Here is an 18,951-nt window from a genome sequence, read left to right as displayed (position 1 = left end):
TTTATTGTACATTAAATTATTTTTGTACATATTTTGTATACACACATCTCTAAATATTATTAATACAGAGATACAATCATATGCGACACGTGATTACTAGGTTTTCACAAATTATTTCTTGTAAGTATCACACCGTGATATGTAAAATTAGACATCCCAAAATAAAACTCACTCACATCATTCATTACTAATATTCAATCTCATTCAATCCTCATTCTTACAATTCCACACTTCACATACAAGATAAAAGAGTTTCGACCCTGTGGAGGGTCCCAAAATAGTTGCAGGAAACCAAGTTAAGTTGTTTCCAAAAACCACCCAGCTCGATGGTTTGGCTCCCAGGGAACACTTCTGCAAAAACTGGTCTACGCGCGTTTCAGTGGTATGACCACCTTCCTCAGGACCAAGATGTATAAAACTCAATAAAGAGACGTGGGATGTCTCTGAGTTTGTATGAGAAAAACGGGTTGATCCAATTAAGAACTGCCTATGGGTCTGCAAAAATGACTCCAGGATTCCCAAGTAGAACGGGAGCCTTTTTTCTATAGAAGAAGTGCACGAGATTCTCTAGGATTCTGAGAATGGAATCTCTTCAAATAATTCCGTGGTTTAGTGAGCAATAGAGTGCCCCGTCATTACTTCTTCCGAATGCCATGGAAGTCCTATGAAGAACGATACTAATGAACGAATTTCCTCTATTCCGATTCAATTCACGTCAGTGGCGCGTGTTCGTGGAAAAAACTTAGGGTGGCGTGGCAGCACAGAACCTTTGTGGTTGGCATAGAGGTTTCTTTCCTATTAGGATGAACATCCTTCTCCTACCTCACCGCCAAGACCTGGAATGAACTCCCTCTTCAACTCTGACGAAGTTCGGCACTGCACCAATTCAGAAAGGACCCCAAGACCTGGCTCTTCGAATGACCCCAAATAAGCTACTCACACCCCCCTCACTAAGCGCCTTGAGACCCTCACGGGTAGTGCGCTCTACAAAACCCTGATTGATTGATCCAAAACCCAGGAAGGCACAGTCATACCTGGTCATCCAAAACACAGATAGGCCCGATCATACCTGGCCATCCAAAGCATAGGGAGGCCTGGCCATACATAGCTATCTGAAAAACAGACAGGACCAGTCATACCTGGCCATCTGAAACACAGGCAGGACCGGTCATACCTGGCCATCTGAAACAAAGGCAGGACCGGTCATACCTGGCCATCTGAAACACAGGCAGGACCGGTCATACCTGGCCATCTGAACCACAGGCAGGCACGATAATAACTGGCTATCCGAAAGGCAGGCAAGACCGGTCATACTTGGCCATCCGAAATACAGGCAGCCACAGTCATACGTGGCCTTCCGACACACAGGCAAATATTTATCAACCAAAGGGTGTGCATCACTGACCTGAAGAAAGAGACATATATTTAGAAGGCTCATGGTGGGCTGATACATTAACTAAGTATTTATGTTCTGATATGTTATGTGATGTTAATTTAACTTATTGAGCGCACAAATACCCGAAGGTGTCTTGGCGCGGAGACTAAAAGTATGCCCAGGGGATCAAGATTTAGTTCTGGAACAGCCAGGTTTTAAGAGTTTTCCTAAAGGAGGATAGCAAACTTGCTGACCTTATATACATTGGAAGTGTATTCGATAATTTGGCAGTACCATAACCAATGCTATGGCACTCCCCCCCCCCACCAACTGGAGGTGCGAATCCTGGGAACCATCATGAGCCTGACGAAAGTAGAGCGTAGCCGTCTAACAAGATGATAACAATGAAAAATACTTTTTAAAAATAAGGGTCCCATGTTGTTCAAGGCTTTATAAGCTAAGCATAGCGTCTTAAACTTGACACTACTTGCTCCAGGAAGCCAGTGGAGTTTCCAAATTTCCTTGGAAACAGACTTGTATTTAGGCCAATTGAATAGGAGTCTTGCGGCTGCATTTTGTACCATCTGCATCTATTTTAGATGTTGGTTTTGCATATTCTGATACAGTCCATTGCAGTAATCTAGCTTTGATAGCACAAGGGCAGCTTCACCCATCCTCCTAGAATCGGTAGGAATGGACGGAAGAACCTTCTTCAGTTTCTTGATCAAACGAAAGGCAGCAGAAACAATAGCATTAGTTTGCTGTGAGTACGATAGCTTGTTATCAATCAGTAGCCTTAAATATTTAGCCTTTGCTACCGGTTCGGTAGTTCTCCCATCTCAATAGGCCACCAGAGGCCGTCCCATTTAGGTTGAAGGTTACCAAAAATCACTATCTTAGTTTTCTCCGAATTAAGTTTAAGGCAGTGCTAGCCCATCCAGCAATTCATTTCCAGCATACAATTTTGAAACGGGGGTGAGGCTTGATCTTTATAAGCAGCTACTACAATCTGTGTGTCGTCGGGGACCATCTCCTCTAAAGACAGGAAGTTTGGATGTATGAGTAAAATGGAGGCTTTGCCATTTGTTAACTTCATACTCTGCAATGGATGAGATGTTTAGTAAACTCATTGCACTTGTGCTACAACAATTATTTTTGGGTTCTATGACTACAGAGCCTGGAATCCATTGCTAGTTGAACATGTTTCAATTGATGAGTCGCGAGGAAGGGCTATATCCTGCATCACTGTCTTGACCGGTTTTTTGGCTCTATTTCGGAGTGATGAAGACTTTAAACTTGCTCACACCTATAGGCTGTATTCTTACCTTGTGTTGGCCCCTTTAAGCCCTTTTTTCCAGACCTAGAAGAGGATAGCTGCTTTATATGATGATAGATCCCTTATTCTTGACTCTAATCCATCTATTGCCTATTGGCTTTGACACAATTATGTGTCCTTTCATTATCCTGCCTATAATAGAGGGTGGATCCTGTGGTCCTGACTTTATATTACATATTGGTATGGTTTGTGTAGGTACTCTGACAGAGCTAAGGGTTATTTCATCCTTCTCAGGCCTACAAGGCCCAGAACTAGAGAGACTCCATTTTGCTTTCTATCCCTGCAGAGCTGAGATGCTTGCAGAGTAAAGGTAATGTTTATAGTTAAGCCTGTTGTCTGCTAGAGGAAAACCAGCCAGGACTGGTTCTTATCCGAGGAATGTGTTTGTCTCTTGGGCCCAGACGTAACATGCAGATGCGCACTGCGGTTGCGCGGAGAGCCCTGGAGCTAGCACAGGAATTCGGTGGGAGGCAGCCCTCTGTTGGAAATTTCCATGAGGGGAGAGGAATCCATATCAGCGAAGTGCAGAAGAGGAGGAGTGGTCAGTTTGGTTCTTGAAGAGTGGAGAGTAGGATGTTTGCTGGAGCTGCAGAGTACAGTGCAGTTCTATTGGTTTTCTAGAATGGAGAAAGAAGGCAGATGATTGCTGAAGCTGGAGAGAGCAGTCATCAAAGTTGGAACTATCAGCTGGGACTGCCAGTTTGTCAGAATGCATTAAAGCAGATGGAGGAGTTGAGGCTGTCAGCTGAAGCAGTTGAGCCAGAGGCGTGAAGCTGTGGTGACGGATGGGGAGACAGAGAACCCTGATCCCACCAGATACAGAGAAAAAATATTCCTTCTAATAGGTGAGGTAGTCTAAACTAGTCCGCTTTACACTTACACCTTAATCTTGTCTTTATTCCCTAGGCTATTGTATGTCTAATCCTTTTCTTTCAGCGGTGTGTTACAGTTATAGAGACCCCGCAGATAACCTGTCCTTACACTGTATGTCTAATCCCTTTCCTTGAAGCGGTGTGTTACAGTTATAGAGACCCAGCAGATAACCTTGTCCTTATATTGTATGTCTAATCCTTTTCTTTCAGCGGTGTGTTACAGTTCTTGTTAGTTATAGAGACCCAGCAGATTTGTGTATGTGTATTCTATTGTTATTGTAATAAAGATACCCCAGTTCTTAGTGAACTAGTGTGCATGTGTTGTTCTTATGATAGAGAGCGTTTAAATCAGGTAATAACTCTTGCATACAGTGTGTGTCTATTGTTCTTAAAGCACAGGTAACCTTTCCTTTTAGTCAGGTGTTACAGCCAGAACAGATGCTGCCCCTGATCCGGTAAGTAGCCACTGAATAATTAGGGAGAGAGAGGAGCCCTTGAGCTAGGGAATTATTGACACTAAGTGATTCGGCCATCCCATAATATTATTGTAGTAGCGAACCCTTAGTGAATAGTGAGAGAGACTTCCTAACATAGAGAGGGAGAGAGCTGAAGGTATTCATAGGAAAGTGGTCGTCGTTGGTAAGCGGCGTTAATGAGAGCATCAGGCGGAAGCCTGATGTGTAGATCCGCCGGATTGTGGACCGGATTGGAAGGAAGAGAGCACTAGGGCTGCAGCCTAGTGTGTAGACACGCCGGATTGCGTGTCGAGTGAGCACTGAGGGTGATCAGTGTGTATGGCACGCCGGATTGCGTGTCGAGTGAGCACTGAGGGTGATCAGTGTGTAATGGTAAATAATCAGAACTGCCCCAGGGTAGATTAGTCTGGACCCATGTGGTCACGAGACTATGAGGTATGAGTGTGGTGTAGGGCATGGATGTCCTTAGTAATCAGTGAGTATTCCTAGTAATCCCTATAGATTTAGTGGTGTTTCTGATGATATGAGCTTGTATATTGCGAGTTCCCCATCCTCAGGTAGGTACCCAGGTGCCTGGATAGATGGGTCCTGAGGAGGGAGGTGGTTACGTTTTTGGCCAGGTTGGTGTTGCTCTTGTGAGCTGGTTCTATCTAGTCTGAAAATCTGGTCATAACAATCACATATATCATTTGTTCTCCTACCTCTCACAGTCCAAGGCCTTCGCATACTTCACTGCGAGGTCCAGCCCCTTCCGGAAGTCCTCCTGCCTCCCAGGTACCGCGCCAAGGCCCATCTCGCCTCTTCCTAGGTCTCCTGATTAGAAAAGAACACAAAAGACACAGTTGCATGGATGTATACAAAAGCATGTGTATTGATCAAACCCGGTTATGGAGCAGAGAGGATGATTTCTGTGTGTGAAATAGAAGCCAGCATCCTTCACCAAATGCCAACCCTCCAAGCACTCCCATGTCCTGTCTGTAGTGGGATACAAAGGTCCACTCGTAGTGTGACACATAGGTCGAAAAAGCCCAAGAAACGCTCCTGCAAGTGTGCACAAGACCTACCCCAGAACATGTGCCCAGAAGCCTCCACCCCTCTAGGGTTCCTTCCTCGCCACTAAGTAAGCCGCGGAGATGACCGTCTTACTACCGCTGTTCATGGTCACAGAATCAAGTCTTCCACCAGCACCAGGGGTGTAACACAGACCCAAGGGGAGCCCCACTCAAACTCAGGACTATGACTACCTCTGACATGCAGGTGTCTCTTTCTCTGAGACCCCTACACATATTCTGTGGGTGAGGGCCATCTTTGTATGTTACATCACTAGTCCAGGACAGGCAGCGCCAAAAGTCACACATAATTAAGTCATCCAAAGAAGGAAGCATAGCCTTCCTGGAGCACTAAAGGTAGGATGAAAAACGCGGCCAGTCTTAGATGCAAAGTGAACATTTGATACCACCTTTGAGATGAATCAAAGCCCAAGTTTCAAAGTTATTTAATCTGGGGAAAATCACAATTAAAGAGACCTGTGACCAGAATTCTCAGTCCCGATCCCCAAAATGACTCCAAGATGACGTAATGGCGACCTGAAAGAACATCTCAAGTGACACATTTTCAAGGATACTTTCCCTAAAAGTCCAAACAACGTGCCCTGGGATCAGGCACTTCCGGCGACTGGCCAGATTAAAAGGTCCAGGAGTCCCAGGTCTAAATCTTTTTTCATAAAAGGTTCAATCAGTGAGGGAACACTGCTCAAAGCTCTGGACCATAGGAGCTTCAGAAAAGGGAATTGAAATTGGGTTTGAGCATATGTTCCTTTGTATTTTGAATAACTGGTGTTCAATATAGCACGAATAAATCCATCCTTTTGTATGTAGTATAATAACAAACTCAGTTGTTACATATTTTGTTCATTCATCTCCTTTAAGAATACCATTCTCGATATAAATTTTCATAACTTTATTAAACACAATAGAGGACAGCCGACACGTGTTTCACCCTATACGGCGAGTAGCGCTAGGGCTTTCTCAAGGCTGTAACAAAAACAGGGTACACTATAAGGAAGATTGAACATTATAACAAATAGACCATAAAGAGTGAAAAAGCAGGTGCTGGAAAACGTGAGTGTAAAAATTATTTATTTATTTCAGGAAAATTAACTTCCAAAAGGGAATAAAAAAAGTTTCTCAAGATATTGTATCAACGGGACCCAGTACTGGACTGTATTTATCTAAGGAATAAGACTAAAGTGGTGTTAGTGCCAGTGTGAAAGAACCACTTCCCATACACTTCATTAAAGAAACCGAAAAAATTGTCATTTAGACCCTTCTAAGCATCGATGAGCACTCTTTGGGGTCCATTTGTTATAATGTTCAATCTTCCATATAGTGTACTCTGTTTATGTTACAGGGATTCCTACAAATTCCTTAATTGCGACTCGCAAATTGTGAGACGCAATTAAGGAATTGCTTCCCATTCAATACCATGGGTCTAGAGGCCCATAGGAATGAATGGGAATTGCATGCGCAATTTGCGGGTACCCAATAGGTACTGGCAAACTGTGCATGCAATTTCAAGGGTGCTAGGGTGACAAAATGACACCCTGTAGCACCCCTGAAATTGCTAAGTGAACCCATGTTGCACACACACATGCCCCAAGGGCACGTGTGTGTGTGTAACCTTGAACTCTGAAAAATGCACTTTAATGCATTTTTCAAAGTTTTCACTGATTACCATCAAATTTCATTTGATGGTAATTAGCGTTCCCTAATAGCGAAATCACTATTTTAAATATCATCAAGCATTGCATTTGAAGCATCGCAATTTGTGATTTCTTAAATACAATCGCAATTTAAGTAATCACAAATTTGCGATTCCTTAAATTGCGATTTTTGCATTTGGGATGATGCATCCCAAATGCAAAAATACCAGTCTCAAAGGGGCAGATTCTGCGAATCTGCCCATTTGCGACCTGTTTTTAGTTTGACGCATGGGGCCCAAAATCTTTTGATCTGTATCTCATACTTACATGCTGATGCAAGTTCCACACTTCGGTGTACTACTCTTGCAGCACATTAGAAGTTCTACTGTATGTTTGGTTTACAGGCTACACGGTTAGTGGTACCTTGTTATTTTGCATTCCACCATTGGGGAGACCCGCCATACTGTGAGGAGTAGAATTCCACTCAGATTTGCTGAACCAGAAGGTACACACTGCTTTAAAGATCTGCCATTTTGGAAGGGATGTATGTACCCTACCACTGAAGTTAATGTACAATATGTGGGCATCAAATGATTTATACGTGGATTCCAAATTGTACTTTAATGTTCGATCCCAATGAATAATGGGCCAACATATTCATTGTCAGTGTAGGACTTACTAACAAATAATGGAAGATGCAACGTGTTGTAAAAATTAAATCACACCATTTTGATGAACAAAGAGAATTAAAAGGAAACATATAAACATAAAAGAATTCAACGTAAAATCAAACAAAAATAGTACGTAATTGAAATGAGAATTGTTGAGACCTGCATGTCATATGCCAGTACAACTGGGGACACACTATGAAATGCAGTGTGCAGAATGGAAAAAGAGAGCAATGGCCTCACTGGCCTTTCACAGCGATGTGTGGCAACGTCTGAGGTCACTGCATACTGGGAATTCAGACATACACTTCCATGAGGTATGGAGACAGTAGAGATACTACAGCTGTAGGGTGCTACAAAGTTTTAGCAGTAGTGCGAGTTGTCTGTTTCCCTGCTCCCAGCACTGCTCCTGGGATCCCTACCCTGAAATCTTTATGTAGTCAAGTGTACTCTCTAGGTTCAAACCCTCAAAAGGGAGAACAGGCCTTTCATTAAATTGGTCTAAATCCTCACCAGTTCCAGCATGTCTTGTGTGACTTGGCCAGAGCAACCCCGGACCACACCTGTGTGGATGTGGACCTAAAGCAAGGTCGACATGGACATTCACTCCAGAAGGAGAAGGACTTCCCGCCGATCCCACTTATGCTGTGCTTCGGATTGCAAAACAGTTTGCCTGCAACCTACAACCCTACACTTTCAGCGGAAGAAGTTAGCTCCAGAGCAGAAGCCCACTGAACAGAACATGCAAGCCATTAAGATACGCCCACAGTAGCTTTGAGGCACATTTTTAATAAGACTGGATATCTGGCTGACACTTTCAGCATATCCTGTGTTCACCTTCGTACCTGAAGCTGTGCATGCTGGTGTAGGAAGAGGAGAGAGGCATTAACCAGGGCTATATTGCTTTAAATTGATAAGCCAATACCAAAACTGGGTTTGGGCTCAAAACAGTAAGGCCAGGCCTCAATTTTACGAAGGACTACACAATTGCCAGTACTGATGCCTTATTCAAACGCACTCATTTTCGAGGGGCCATATTGAAATTGAAACAACATGTTCCGCAGACCACTTTTTCAGTCTGAAGTGAATCCTTTTATTTAGATTTCATTAGTTTTTCACATATAGAAAACACACATTTTACAATTCTTCAAACTATTGTATATTGCACCTCAAAACAACCTTCTAGTTAAAATACATTCTCATGCACATTCTTCTCAAACATTTCCTCAAACTTCATCCCATTCCATACATACTCATGTTATGGTCTCACTCACTCACCAAATCACCAGCATTCGCCCTATACAAAAATCAATTGGTTTCTCTTTAGAAACATTCGGTTAAATGCCATAGAAAAGGAATTACACTTTGTACAGCCCCGCAATAGTTTTGAACTTAACTTTCTTAAAATAGCTATCATTTACATGCTGCCTGAAGCAGCCAGTACATTCTTCTCCTAGTATAATTTCTTGCGGGTCGGGATCGGTAGCCTGGTTTGATCGTGAGAGATCATTTTGACACAGTATTTAAGAACGGTGGCCCAATAATAAAGTTTAAAATTGGGCAGGGATAATCCTCCTCTCTCCTTTGGTAGCATAAGCCATTTAAGTGCCCGTCTGGGTTTCTTATATCCCCAGATAAAGCTAGAAAACATGGAGTCTATAGTTTTGAAAATATGGGGAGGAAACTCAAGACAGATAGTTCGAAAGAAATATAAAAAAACAGGGCAAAAAAATCATCTTGATCACATTACAACGACCACCAATAGTGAGATGTAAATTATTCAGTCGGATCAGCTCTTTCTTAGTACGTAATATCAGAGGGGTTATGTTGTTCTCAACGATATTTTCAATTTTCGCGTTTTTTTTTAACACCTAAATATACGGCCTCCTTGGTCACTCTTGAGTCTCTCATCGTAATTTTATTATTAAGAACAATCTCGGTTTTATTGGAGTTCAATTTATAACCCGAGATTAGTCCAAACCGATACGCCTCTTCTTCTATCACAGGCATAGCTAAATTGGGATACCTAGTAACAAGCGCGATATCATCGGCGTATGCTAAGATTTTAGTATTATGGTTGCGTATTTGAATCGGGGGAATTGATGCAAGGTTCTCCAGCCATCGGATGAATGGATCAATGTAAATTGCAAAAAGGAGAGGGGAGCACGGGAACCCCTGCCTTGTCCCTCTTGAAATCGCAAAATTCTCCGATAGAAGCCCATTAACCAATACCCTGGCGCTTGGATTATTGTATAGCCTTTGGGTAGCCTTGATGAAACTGTTGGTGATTCCACAATGAGACATTGCAGCCCATAAAAATCTCCAGGAGACCCTATCGAATGCCTTCTCTGCATCTAGCAGGATAAGCGCCATAGGGTCTCCTGTTGACTCCGTGTAATCAAATAAAGAGATTACTCGTTGTATATGGTCAGTTGTTGACCTTCCTGGTATAAACCCATGCTGGTAATATGATACTACTTTATTTATTTTTGGTGCAAGTCTAGTTGCTAAAAGTTTCGAGTAAATTTTGGAATCACCGTTGATCAATGTAATAGGACGGTAAGATCCTAAGTCAAAGGGGTTTTTATTTTTTTTCAGGAACACCACCATCTTAGCCTCTGACCATGAGGCCAGTGGGCTCTCCCCCTGGAATATATGAATGAAGAGTTCTTCCATTATTCTTTTTGATTGGTCAGCAAATTTCTTGTAGAATTCTGTCGGGATCCCGTCCAATCCTGCCGCCTTTCCACTAGCTAGCGAATTTAAAGAATGGAGCATCTCGACCCAAGTAGGTAACTCATCCAGTATATCCTGATCTTCTTTTTTCAAATCTAGTCCCTGGGATTGTATTTAGATATAAATCAGGGTCCCCCAGCCCCACAGTAGGTTCTGTATATAGATCTTGGTAAAATCTCTGGAACGATGCCCTTACTTCAGATGGTTCCGATGTTAAACCTAATCTTGGATCTTGAATTTCTTTTATAGTGCCTGTTGATATCTCCTCTCTTATAAGTACTGCCAATTGATGTCCAACCTGTTCACTTAGCTCATATACTTTCTTTTTCTGTAATGATGCTTTGATGATGGCTTTTTCCACAAATATTTCTGATATAAAGTTCCTAGCTACGGCTACCTGGGTCAAAACATTATCTATCGCCTGGCCCTGTTGTGTTGCTATAATCAAGTCCTTCTCAATTTTACTCAGATTTTCTTGTAATGCTGCCATATGGAGTTTACCTTCCCTATTTGATCTGATTGAAAATTGCAGTGTCTCTCCCCTTATGCCGGCCTTCAGGGCGTCCCACACTATTGCAATAGGCGCACTACCCAAATTGTCCTCGATAAATCCCGGGATCCACCCCCTCATGTGTTGACAATAATTTTCATTCTTCAATAATGCCCTCTCAAATGTCCAGTTCATAAATGGACGGCTAGTCTGGGTGCATAGTAAATTCAGCATTAGTGGATTATGGTCCGACAGTACGCGTGGAAGTTTTTCTATCGTACACAAAGATTTCAATGAGTTCGTCATAAGCATATAATCTAGCCGTGCATGTCGGGAATGAGGATATGAAAAAAAGGTGAATCCAGGTTCTCCATTATGATTATGTTGCCACCCATCTATTAGACCATGTACAATGCACAAATCTTTTAGTGCTTGGAAAACTCTTGGTTTCCTACCATGATATTTGTAATCAGGACCAATTGTCCAATCCCCTGGTAGATGTAAATTGAGATCCCCGCAGATGATGAGGGGTAGGGGCCAGGGTGTTAGCTCGTTGGATATATCAATCAGCATCTCTGGTTCATCTGAAACGCTCCCATAGATGGTGCAAAGTGTCAATCTGTTTAGCCCACTATTATACAGGCATTCAGCAATTGCTCATCTGCCGAATTTATCAGACAACACTCTATTGAATTGGAGCCCGCCCCCTTTTGCTAAAATCGCCACCCCCTTAGTTCGTACGCCCTGTGTTGAAGCAATAATAAGTTTATACCCCAGTGTTTTAAGCAAATATTGCTGAGATCCTTCAATGTGTGTCTCTTGCATACAGACGATGTTAGCTTCCATTGATTTCAACCCCACTGTGACCTTCTGTCTTTTTTTAATATCGTTGAGGCCACATATGTTAAGTGAAACTATTTTTAGTGTAGCCATATTGTTGTTAGAGCTTTTATAGATTGCCTAATGTCCTCATACTTGTATATTTGTCTGTATCTATCTCTATACCCCTTGGCAATGTCTTTTCCAACCTCCCTGTGCTCGAAATCCCTTGGTCTTGTACCCCCCCATTCTCCCTCAACCCCTCCCTTGGCCCCCCCTTACCATCCTATGAGGCTTCCTGGGTCCCCGGGTACCCAGGTGTGGGCGTCTGTGTGGTCTGAGCGCCTCAGCGCACCCCGTGAGCTGGCCCTATACACTTGATTCGAGTGGGTGGGGTCAATTATGAAATTAGACATTGGCCCTGAGGTTTTATGAGAAAACAAATTATATATAACATATTTTAGTTCTCAGTTATTTAAGGTTTTTTCCCCTCCCCCACCCCTTCTGATTGCTCCCCATGCTAGTTGCTGAATTGTCAATTCCCCTCTTTTATTTATTTGTTTTGGTTTTTTTTGTTATTATTTTTTCAAATTTCCTTTCCCAGTCTCTGAAATTTCCCTCAGGTAGGCTTCGGCTTGGATTTCGCTTAAAAAGCTTCTTTTTGATCCCTTGTATACTATTTTCAATCTGGCCGGATTTTGTAGGAAGACTGTCGCTCCAATTTTCTCAAAGGGCGTAAATAATTGTCTCATTCTCCACCTTCTCTCAACGGTGGCGTGGGCAAAATCTGGTCTGGCAAATAACATAAAGTCTTTGTGTGGCCTCTGCTTTGTAGGCCTTGCCAGATCATAGATGGCTTCTCGTAGGAGGAAGTTCCCAAAATGGACCAACATAGCCCGAGGATATTGGCGTGTTTTCTGAGAGTGTTTGGGTAGTGTTAAAGGAAATCGATGGGCCCGCTGGATTTCTCTAAACATGTCCCAGGTGTCAAGTTCCGGGAAGGCTGATTTTAGTAGATTGATCATCGAGCCCCTTGGGTCGTTCCCCTCAAAGCCTTCGGGTATTCCAAGGAACCTCAGGTTGTTTCTTCTCGATCTGTTTTCGTGATCTTCAACTTTCATCATGAGGTCCTTTATAATTCCATCATGTTCTTTCTCTTGTTTTTGTAGCTTAATTACATCAGTTTCCAAATTTTCTGCACGTACTTCCACCAAGGCCATTCTATCCAAGATTTCAGTACAGATATTGCCCACCTTTTTAATTGCCCCTTGCAGTTTTTCAATGGCAACATGATTCCTTTGGGCATCTTTTTTTTTAATGTCCTTATGAAAATTCTTAATGGAGCTCAGTACTTCGCTCAGCGAGGGCTCGGCCATTGTTCCCGAGCTCTGTCTATTTCCAGTTTGTTTTTGATTTCTCCCTGCTGCCTCATCCCATTAAGAAAGTTAAGTTCAAAACTATTGCGGGGCTGTACAAAGTGTGGAGCAATGTACGTAGGCTCTTGGGGTTTGGGAGATACTCATATTACACTCCAATGAGTCTTAATAATGATCTACCAGAAATTTTTCTGGATAGCTGTATCAACAGATGGGTCGCGGCGGGAGTGGTACAGCTGGGCTGTTTTTACACATCAGAGGGCTTTAAGATGTTTGAAGATCTACATGTAGAATATAATATTAGCCATTAAGATTTTTTTAAGTACCTGCAGGTTAGAGATTTTTTAGCAAAAAAAATTGGCGGAAGGTGCCATTTCAGGAACAATCAACTGATTGATAATCTCAGTAAAAATAACACACCTAAGATTGGGGAAATATACGAGTCCCTGAATTCAGTCTTTCCAGATGATTTGAATAAACAGTATTCTTTTTGGCAGATCAAACTGGGAGTACAGCCTACTATTCCCTGCCGCGCATATGAATTAACCCAAACATCATTAATGTCGATAAAACTACAAGCACAATGCTATAAAACATTCTTTTGTCTATATTATACACCTGAGAAAATTGCAAAATGGGTGACAGGGAAGGGTACTACGTGTCCACGTTGTGCATTATTTGGGGCTGATATTATACATGTGTTTGCAACATGCAACACGCTAAATATTCTGATCAAAGATATATCCGAATTCTTGTCTGAATTGTGCCAAATAAGAGTGGACGTCTCAATTGAAGAAATTATGTTGGGGTAGCAAACTGTGAGCGGCAGGAAATTATGCATGGGTTGATCTTTGTGGGCATGGCAATCCTCCGACTCTGTATTGCTTCTTCTTGGCTCGATCCCAATCCCCCTACCTTCCAACAATGGAGGGCTAGGCTACTTGCGACCTGCAGTCTTGAGGTTGCAATTTATAAAAATAAAGGATCTAACAAAAGAAAAAAGGGCCTGCAGATCTGGGCACCGTTGCTGCAGTGGATTCAGAGACATACATAGGCTGCCATATATCTATTATCTCGTATTACTATCTATTCATCATGATTTAACTGCTGCCTCCGCATATGTCCTAAATGAACGTTAATGTATTAACCACAGATCTATGAATGTAATGTAATATGTCTTTTCGTATATTATTGGTCTTGGGGGGTGGGAGGGTGGAATTTCTGTATATAATGTAAAATTGTCAATAAAAAGATTTAAAAAAAAAAAAAAAAAAAAAAAAAAAAAAAAGGAATTACAACATAAATGCCCTGTGTCAAACAAATTCCAATTTGTTCAAATTTCTTATGGCCGAAAGAAAGCAGGTCTATGCGTTTCAAACCCCTTCAATTTACAGGGTTCTCATCAGGACCTAAAAGCTTCAACTTTGTTTAGATTATCCAATCTGACAAGCTCAAAAGAAACACAGTGGTGTCTCTCATAACAATCCTCTCGTTTTGAGTCGTCCAAGCTCAGCCAATAGTACTTGGGCGGTGGAATCCACTCGCCCCTATATTTTTGTTGTTTTTGAAGATGTAAGGGGCAGCGCCTCCTTGTCTGAGGGACAAGACCTCAGTTCCTCCGTGTACCGCTTCGATTTCTCCGGCCATGGACGAGTGGAGTCCACCGCCCAAGATACTATCCCGTGCTCACTGCGCCACTGGAGTCAAACTATCCTGGCTGAAGACAGCTGATAGCCAGAAACCGGTCTTAGAATGCTTGAGTCCGGTCCAGGGAAGACATGTCTTGGCAGTTCGTCTGGACTGTTTCCATGAGGCACAGGGTCAAGACTGATTTGCATATGGCCATGTCTGAACTGGGGTGGCGTGGTGGCAAAATAACGATGGATTAAACCCAGATCTGTGACTGGGGTGAATGTTTTGCCACTGTGCAACATTCCGTCCATCACCTTGTGTGTTTTGCTGTTCACCCTATGTGGGAAGGGTATGCCCAGACGTGGGTCCCGTGCTTCATGCGCCACTGGAGTCAAGCTATCCTGGCTGAAGACGGCTGATAGCCAGAAACTGGTCCTAGGATGCTTGATTCCGGTCCAGGGAAGACATGTCTTGGCAGTTCGGTCTGGACTGTTCCCTTGAGGCACAGGGTCAAGACTGATTTGCATATGCCCATGTCTGAACTGGGGTGGCGTTGTGAGCAAAATAACGATGAATTAAACCCAGATCTGTGACTGGGGGGGAATGTTTTGCCAATGTGCAACATTCCGTCCATCACCTTGTGTGTTTACTAGTGGGCCTGAAGCACAGATTGTGCCACCCACGTAAGTAGCCTTTCAAAATATCTTACGCCTGCCGTTGTAGCCTGGGTGCAGTGTTGAACTACCATTTTGACCTGGCAAAATTAACCTTTTGCCAGGCCTAAAACTTCCATTTTAGGTTCCGCTGTGCTTGAAAAATCTCTTGCATTTAATGTATCTTATTAGGGGGCTCTTATCAGTTCTCATTTCCGTATTACTGTGTTCATTCGCTTTTCTGTGGAAGTTTCTTGTTTTTGTTAACTTCTCCTGGCTGCAGATATTTACAATACATCTACTAAAGCTGTTCACACTGTGTAATCCCCATTCACTGTCAAGATAAGATGTCTTCCCACAGAAAAGGCAGACAGCTTCTGACAATGTGGTAGAATGCTTACTTTTTGTATTACTTTGTTATGTAAAGAAGAAGCTTTAGCCTTAGAACATTTGTGGCATTTTCTATTTAAGCCTCAGTATGTTTCTGTGCACTTTGTAGGCATTATCAGATTGATATTTTTCGACTTAATCTGTTTGGTCATTATGATCAAACCAGGGACTAGCCCCGTCAACTTAAGACGACTCCTGGAGGCCCGCTGCACTAGAAACCCCTCCGAACCACGCATGCAACCTTGGCATCATACTGGACTCCTCTCTCTCAATAAGCCGCAAAACCAATGTTTCCTGCTTCAACAAGCGCCACCTACTTCAAAAGACCTTCAGATGGACCCCCACAGAATCCAGAAAGATGGTCACCCGCACACTCATCACCAGTAGGCTGGACTACGGCAACGCACTCTAAGCAGGCATGACCCATAAAGAGCTCCGGAAAGTACAAAATGTCCAAAACACCGCAGCCAGACTGGTCCTCGACATCCCCCGCAACAACCATATGACATAACTCTTCCGATAACTCCACTGGCTCCCTATCAACAAGAGAATCACATTCAAGCTCCTCAAACATGCCTACAAAGCTCTCCACAACGCAGGACCAGAATATATGAACCACTGCCTCGCCTTCTACACACCCGCCAGACATCTCCGCTCAACTGGCCCTGGCCTCCGTCCCATGGATCCACAAGACCAGAAGTGGAGGAAGATCCTTCTCCTACCTCGCCGTCAAGACCTGGAACACCCTACCCTTCCACTTCAGGCAATCTGCGTCGTTAACACAGTTCAGGAAGGACCTCAGGACCTGGCTCTTCGACTGAACCTCCACACCCAGATACATCAGCAGCTCCCCCTCCCCCAGCGCCTTGAGACCCTCACAGGTGAGTAGCCGCACTTTACAAACCCGATTTATTGATTATATTGTACAACTACTCAGCAAGTTACAACTACACATAGGTGAAACCTAATGCATTTACCAATGCATGTTTAATACATACAAGTCACCCCTAGGGTAGGCCCTAAACAGCCCATAGAGCAGGGTGCAATGTATTTAAAATGCGGGAAGAGTACTTTTTACTTTTACATGTCCTGGAAGTAAAAAACGCTTAAAATCATGTTTCACTACTGCAAGCCTTGCCTCTTACATAGGATACACTGGGTTACCTTATTACATTTAATAAGTGATAACTTTTGAATGGGAGCAGGTCGTAATATTAAGGCTGATGTCTAAAGAATTGTAATTTAACACCCTCTTGAATGGTAAAGTCAGATTTTAAATCACAATGCTTAAAATGGCACTTTCAAAAAGTCAGCATTTTCTTGTCCAAACCATTTGGTGCCTGTATCCTGTGTCACATGACTAGGTGTAGCTGTGCCAAGCTACTAAAGGTTTAAGTACAGGTAGATTTTATGACTTTAGTGGTTCACCCGGACGGGTATTGTGGCTGTTGCCTGAGATGCGCTCACACGTTCCTCAACTAACAATCTGACTTCTCACGGTTATAACTAGAGGAGGCCTGAGAGTTCTTTAACCTTCCACTGTGTACTTGTTAGCACTGCAGGAAGAGGCACAAAGGTTCTAGTGCCCTTTTCAGGCTCTTTTTCTTTTTAGTTATCACTACTGGAAGAGGTTCTAGAGACCTGCTGTATTTATCAGATATCACTTCGGTATGAGGCAGGGGAAGTTCTAGTACCGTCTTCTGTTCATTGGTCATCACTCCTTGTGATGGAGCAGTCTGTAGGGATCCGGCTGGAGAGCTGTGGAGAGCCTTGTGTGCGTGGGTGAGGAGTCTGAACGTGATCCTCTTGTTGGCGGGAAGCCAGTGCAGGTCTCTCAGGTGGGTCGCAGCCACATCTCGACCCACCTGAGAGACCTGCACTGGCTCCCCGTCAACAAGAGGATCACGTTCAGACTCCTCACCCACGCACACAAGGCTCTCCACGACATGAGCCCGAAGTACCACAACAGCCGCCTCACTCTCTACACACCCACCCGCCAACTACGATCGGCCAGCCTTGCCCTCGCCGCCGTACCACGCATTCGCCGAGCCACCGCAGGAGGAAGATCCTTCTCCTACCTGGCGGCCAAGACATGGAACTCCCTCCCCATCCACCTGCAGCTGACCCAGGACCACCTCTCCTTCAGGAGGCAACTCAAGACCTGGCTTTTCGAGTAGTAACGGACCCCTCTCCCCAGCGTCTTGAGACCCTTCGGGGAGAGTAGCGCGCTATATAAGTCACTGATTGATTGATTGAAGCAGCCTATATATTGACAAACACTAATGGAGTGTAAGGGGTTCCAATGCCTAAGTCTGTGTAGTCACTGGCGCTTCTGGAGAGGGTGTGGTGGGCACTCCGATAGATCTGGCCCGGTGTCACCTGCCAATGTATCAACTGAACAGAGGTGCCCGGGTCAGTTTGTCACTTCTGGAGCAGGCGGGGTGGTCCCAGTGACCCTTCGCAGCCTGTTACCTGGTGGGGTGTTGAGGAGCACGAGTCTCAGTCGGGTCTTCTCCATCTCCTGCCGCAGGAGCTCCGGGGAGCATTCGTAGGGCCAGGCCACCTCCACACTGCGGAACCCCGCTCCAGCCGCCGCCTCTAGGCGCTCGGGTAGGGAGGGCAGTGTGGGGAAGAGCCAGGAAAGGTTAGCTGAGAACTGGAGGAGCGGCATCTGGAGTGGTGGGGTCGGGGGTCAGAATAAGGAAGGAGGTTCAGGGACACCCTGGAGGGAAGGTTCTGGAAAGAGGTGGAAGATTACCACTGGCAGGCCTAAGAGTCACGGGGTCTGAAAAGAGGTGAGAGCACCACTGACACACAGAAGGAGGGATGGAGGGAAGGAGAGATGGAGAAGGACTGCCCGGAAGGAGAAGGGAGAGCTGGGCACCTGGAGAGACTGGCGATGAGTGAGGGAGAGGAGTGACAGGTGTGAAAGGATGAAAGGAGGCAGTGGTGCTGGGTGAGGAGAGGAGTGACAGGTGTGAAAGGAGGCAGTGGTGCTGGGTGAGGAGAGGAGTGACAGGTGTGAAAGGAGGCAGTGGAGCTGGGTGAGGAGAGGAGTGACAGGTGTGAAAGGAGGCAGTGGTGCTGGGTGAGGGAGAGGAGTGACAGGTCTGAAATGAGAGACAGGCGCTGGGTGAGGGAGTGGAATGACAGGCGCTGGGTGATAGAGGGGAGTAACAGTGAGAGAAAGGCGCTGGGTGAGGGAGTGGAATGACAGGCGCTGGGTGATGGAGGGGAGTAACAGGTGTGGGAGACCGTCGCTGGGTGAGTGAGAGGAGTGACACTTCAAGGTGCTGGGTGAGGGAGAGGAGTGACAGGGAGAGACAGGCGCTGGGTGAGGGAGGGGAGAGACAGGCGCTGGGTGAGGGAGGGGAGTGACAGGCGCTGGGTGAGGGAGGGGAGAGACAGGCGCTGGGTGAGGGAGGGG

General features: G+C 44.4%; 1 protein-coding gene across 1 annotated transcript in view; it reads right to left on the bottom strand.

Annotated features, from left to right (window-relative positions):
- Positions 1–18,786, bottom strand: part of HYI (hydroxypyruvate isomerase (putative)) — an 80,219-nt gene extending 61,433 nt beyond the window's left edge. Inside the window, exons 1-2 of the mRNA XM_086953212.1 lie at positions 17,997–18,786; positions 4,761–4,872 (exon numbers count right to left, since the gene is read on the bottom strand). Of these exons, the coding sequence (XP_086809338.1) occupies positions 4,761–4,872; positions 17,997–18,195 (311 nt within the window). The 5' untranslated portion in view covers positions 18,196–18,786. The remainder of the gene's footprint in view (positions 1–4,760; positions 4,873–17,996) is intronic.
- Between the last annotated feature and the right edge of the window lie 165 nt (positions 18,787–18,951).

Source organism: Lissotriton vulgaris, chromosome 1_2, assembly GCF_964263255.1.
Source record: "Lissotriton vulgaris chromosome 1_2, aLisVul1.2, whole genome shotgun sequence".
In the NCBI taxonomy this organism is placed as follows: domain Eukaryota; kingdom Metazoa; phylum Chordata; class Amphibia; order Caudata; family Salamandridae; genus Lissotriton; species Lissotriton vulgaris.
Note: the sequence above shows the minus strand (reverse complement) of the source record. Positions and strands in the feature narration are given on the sequence as shown.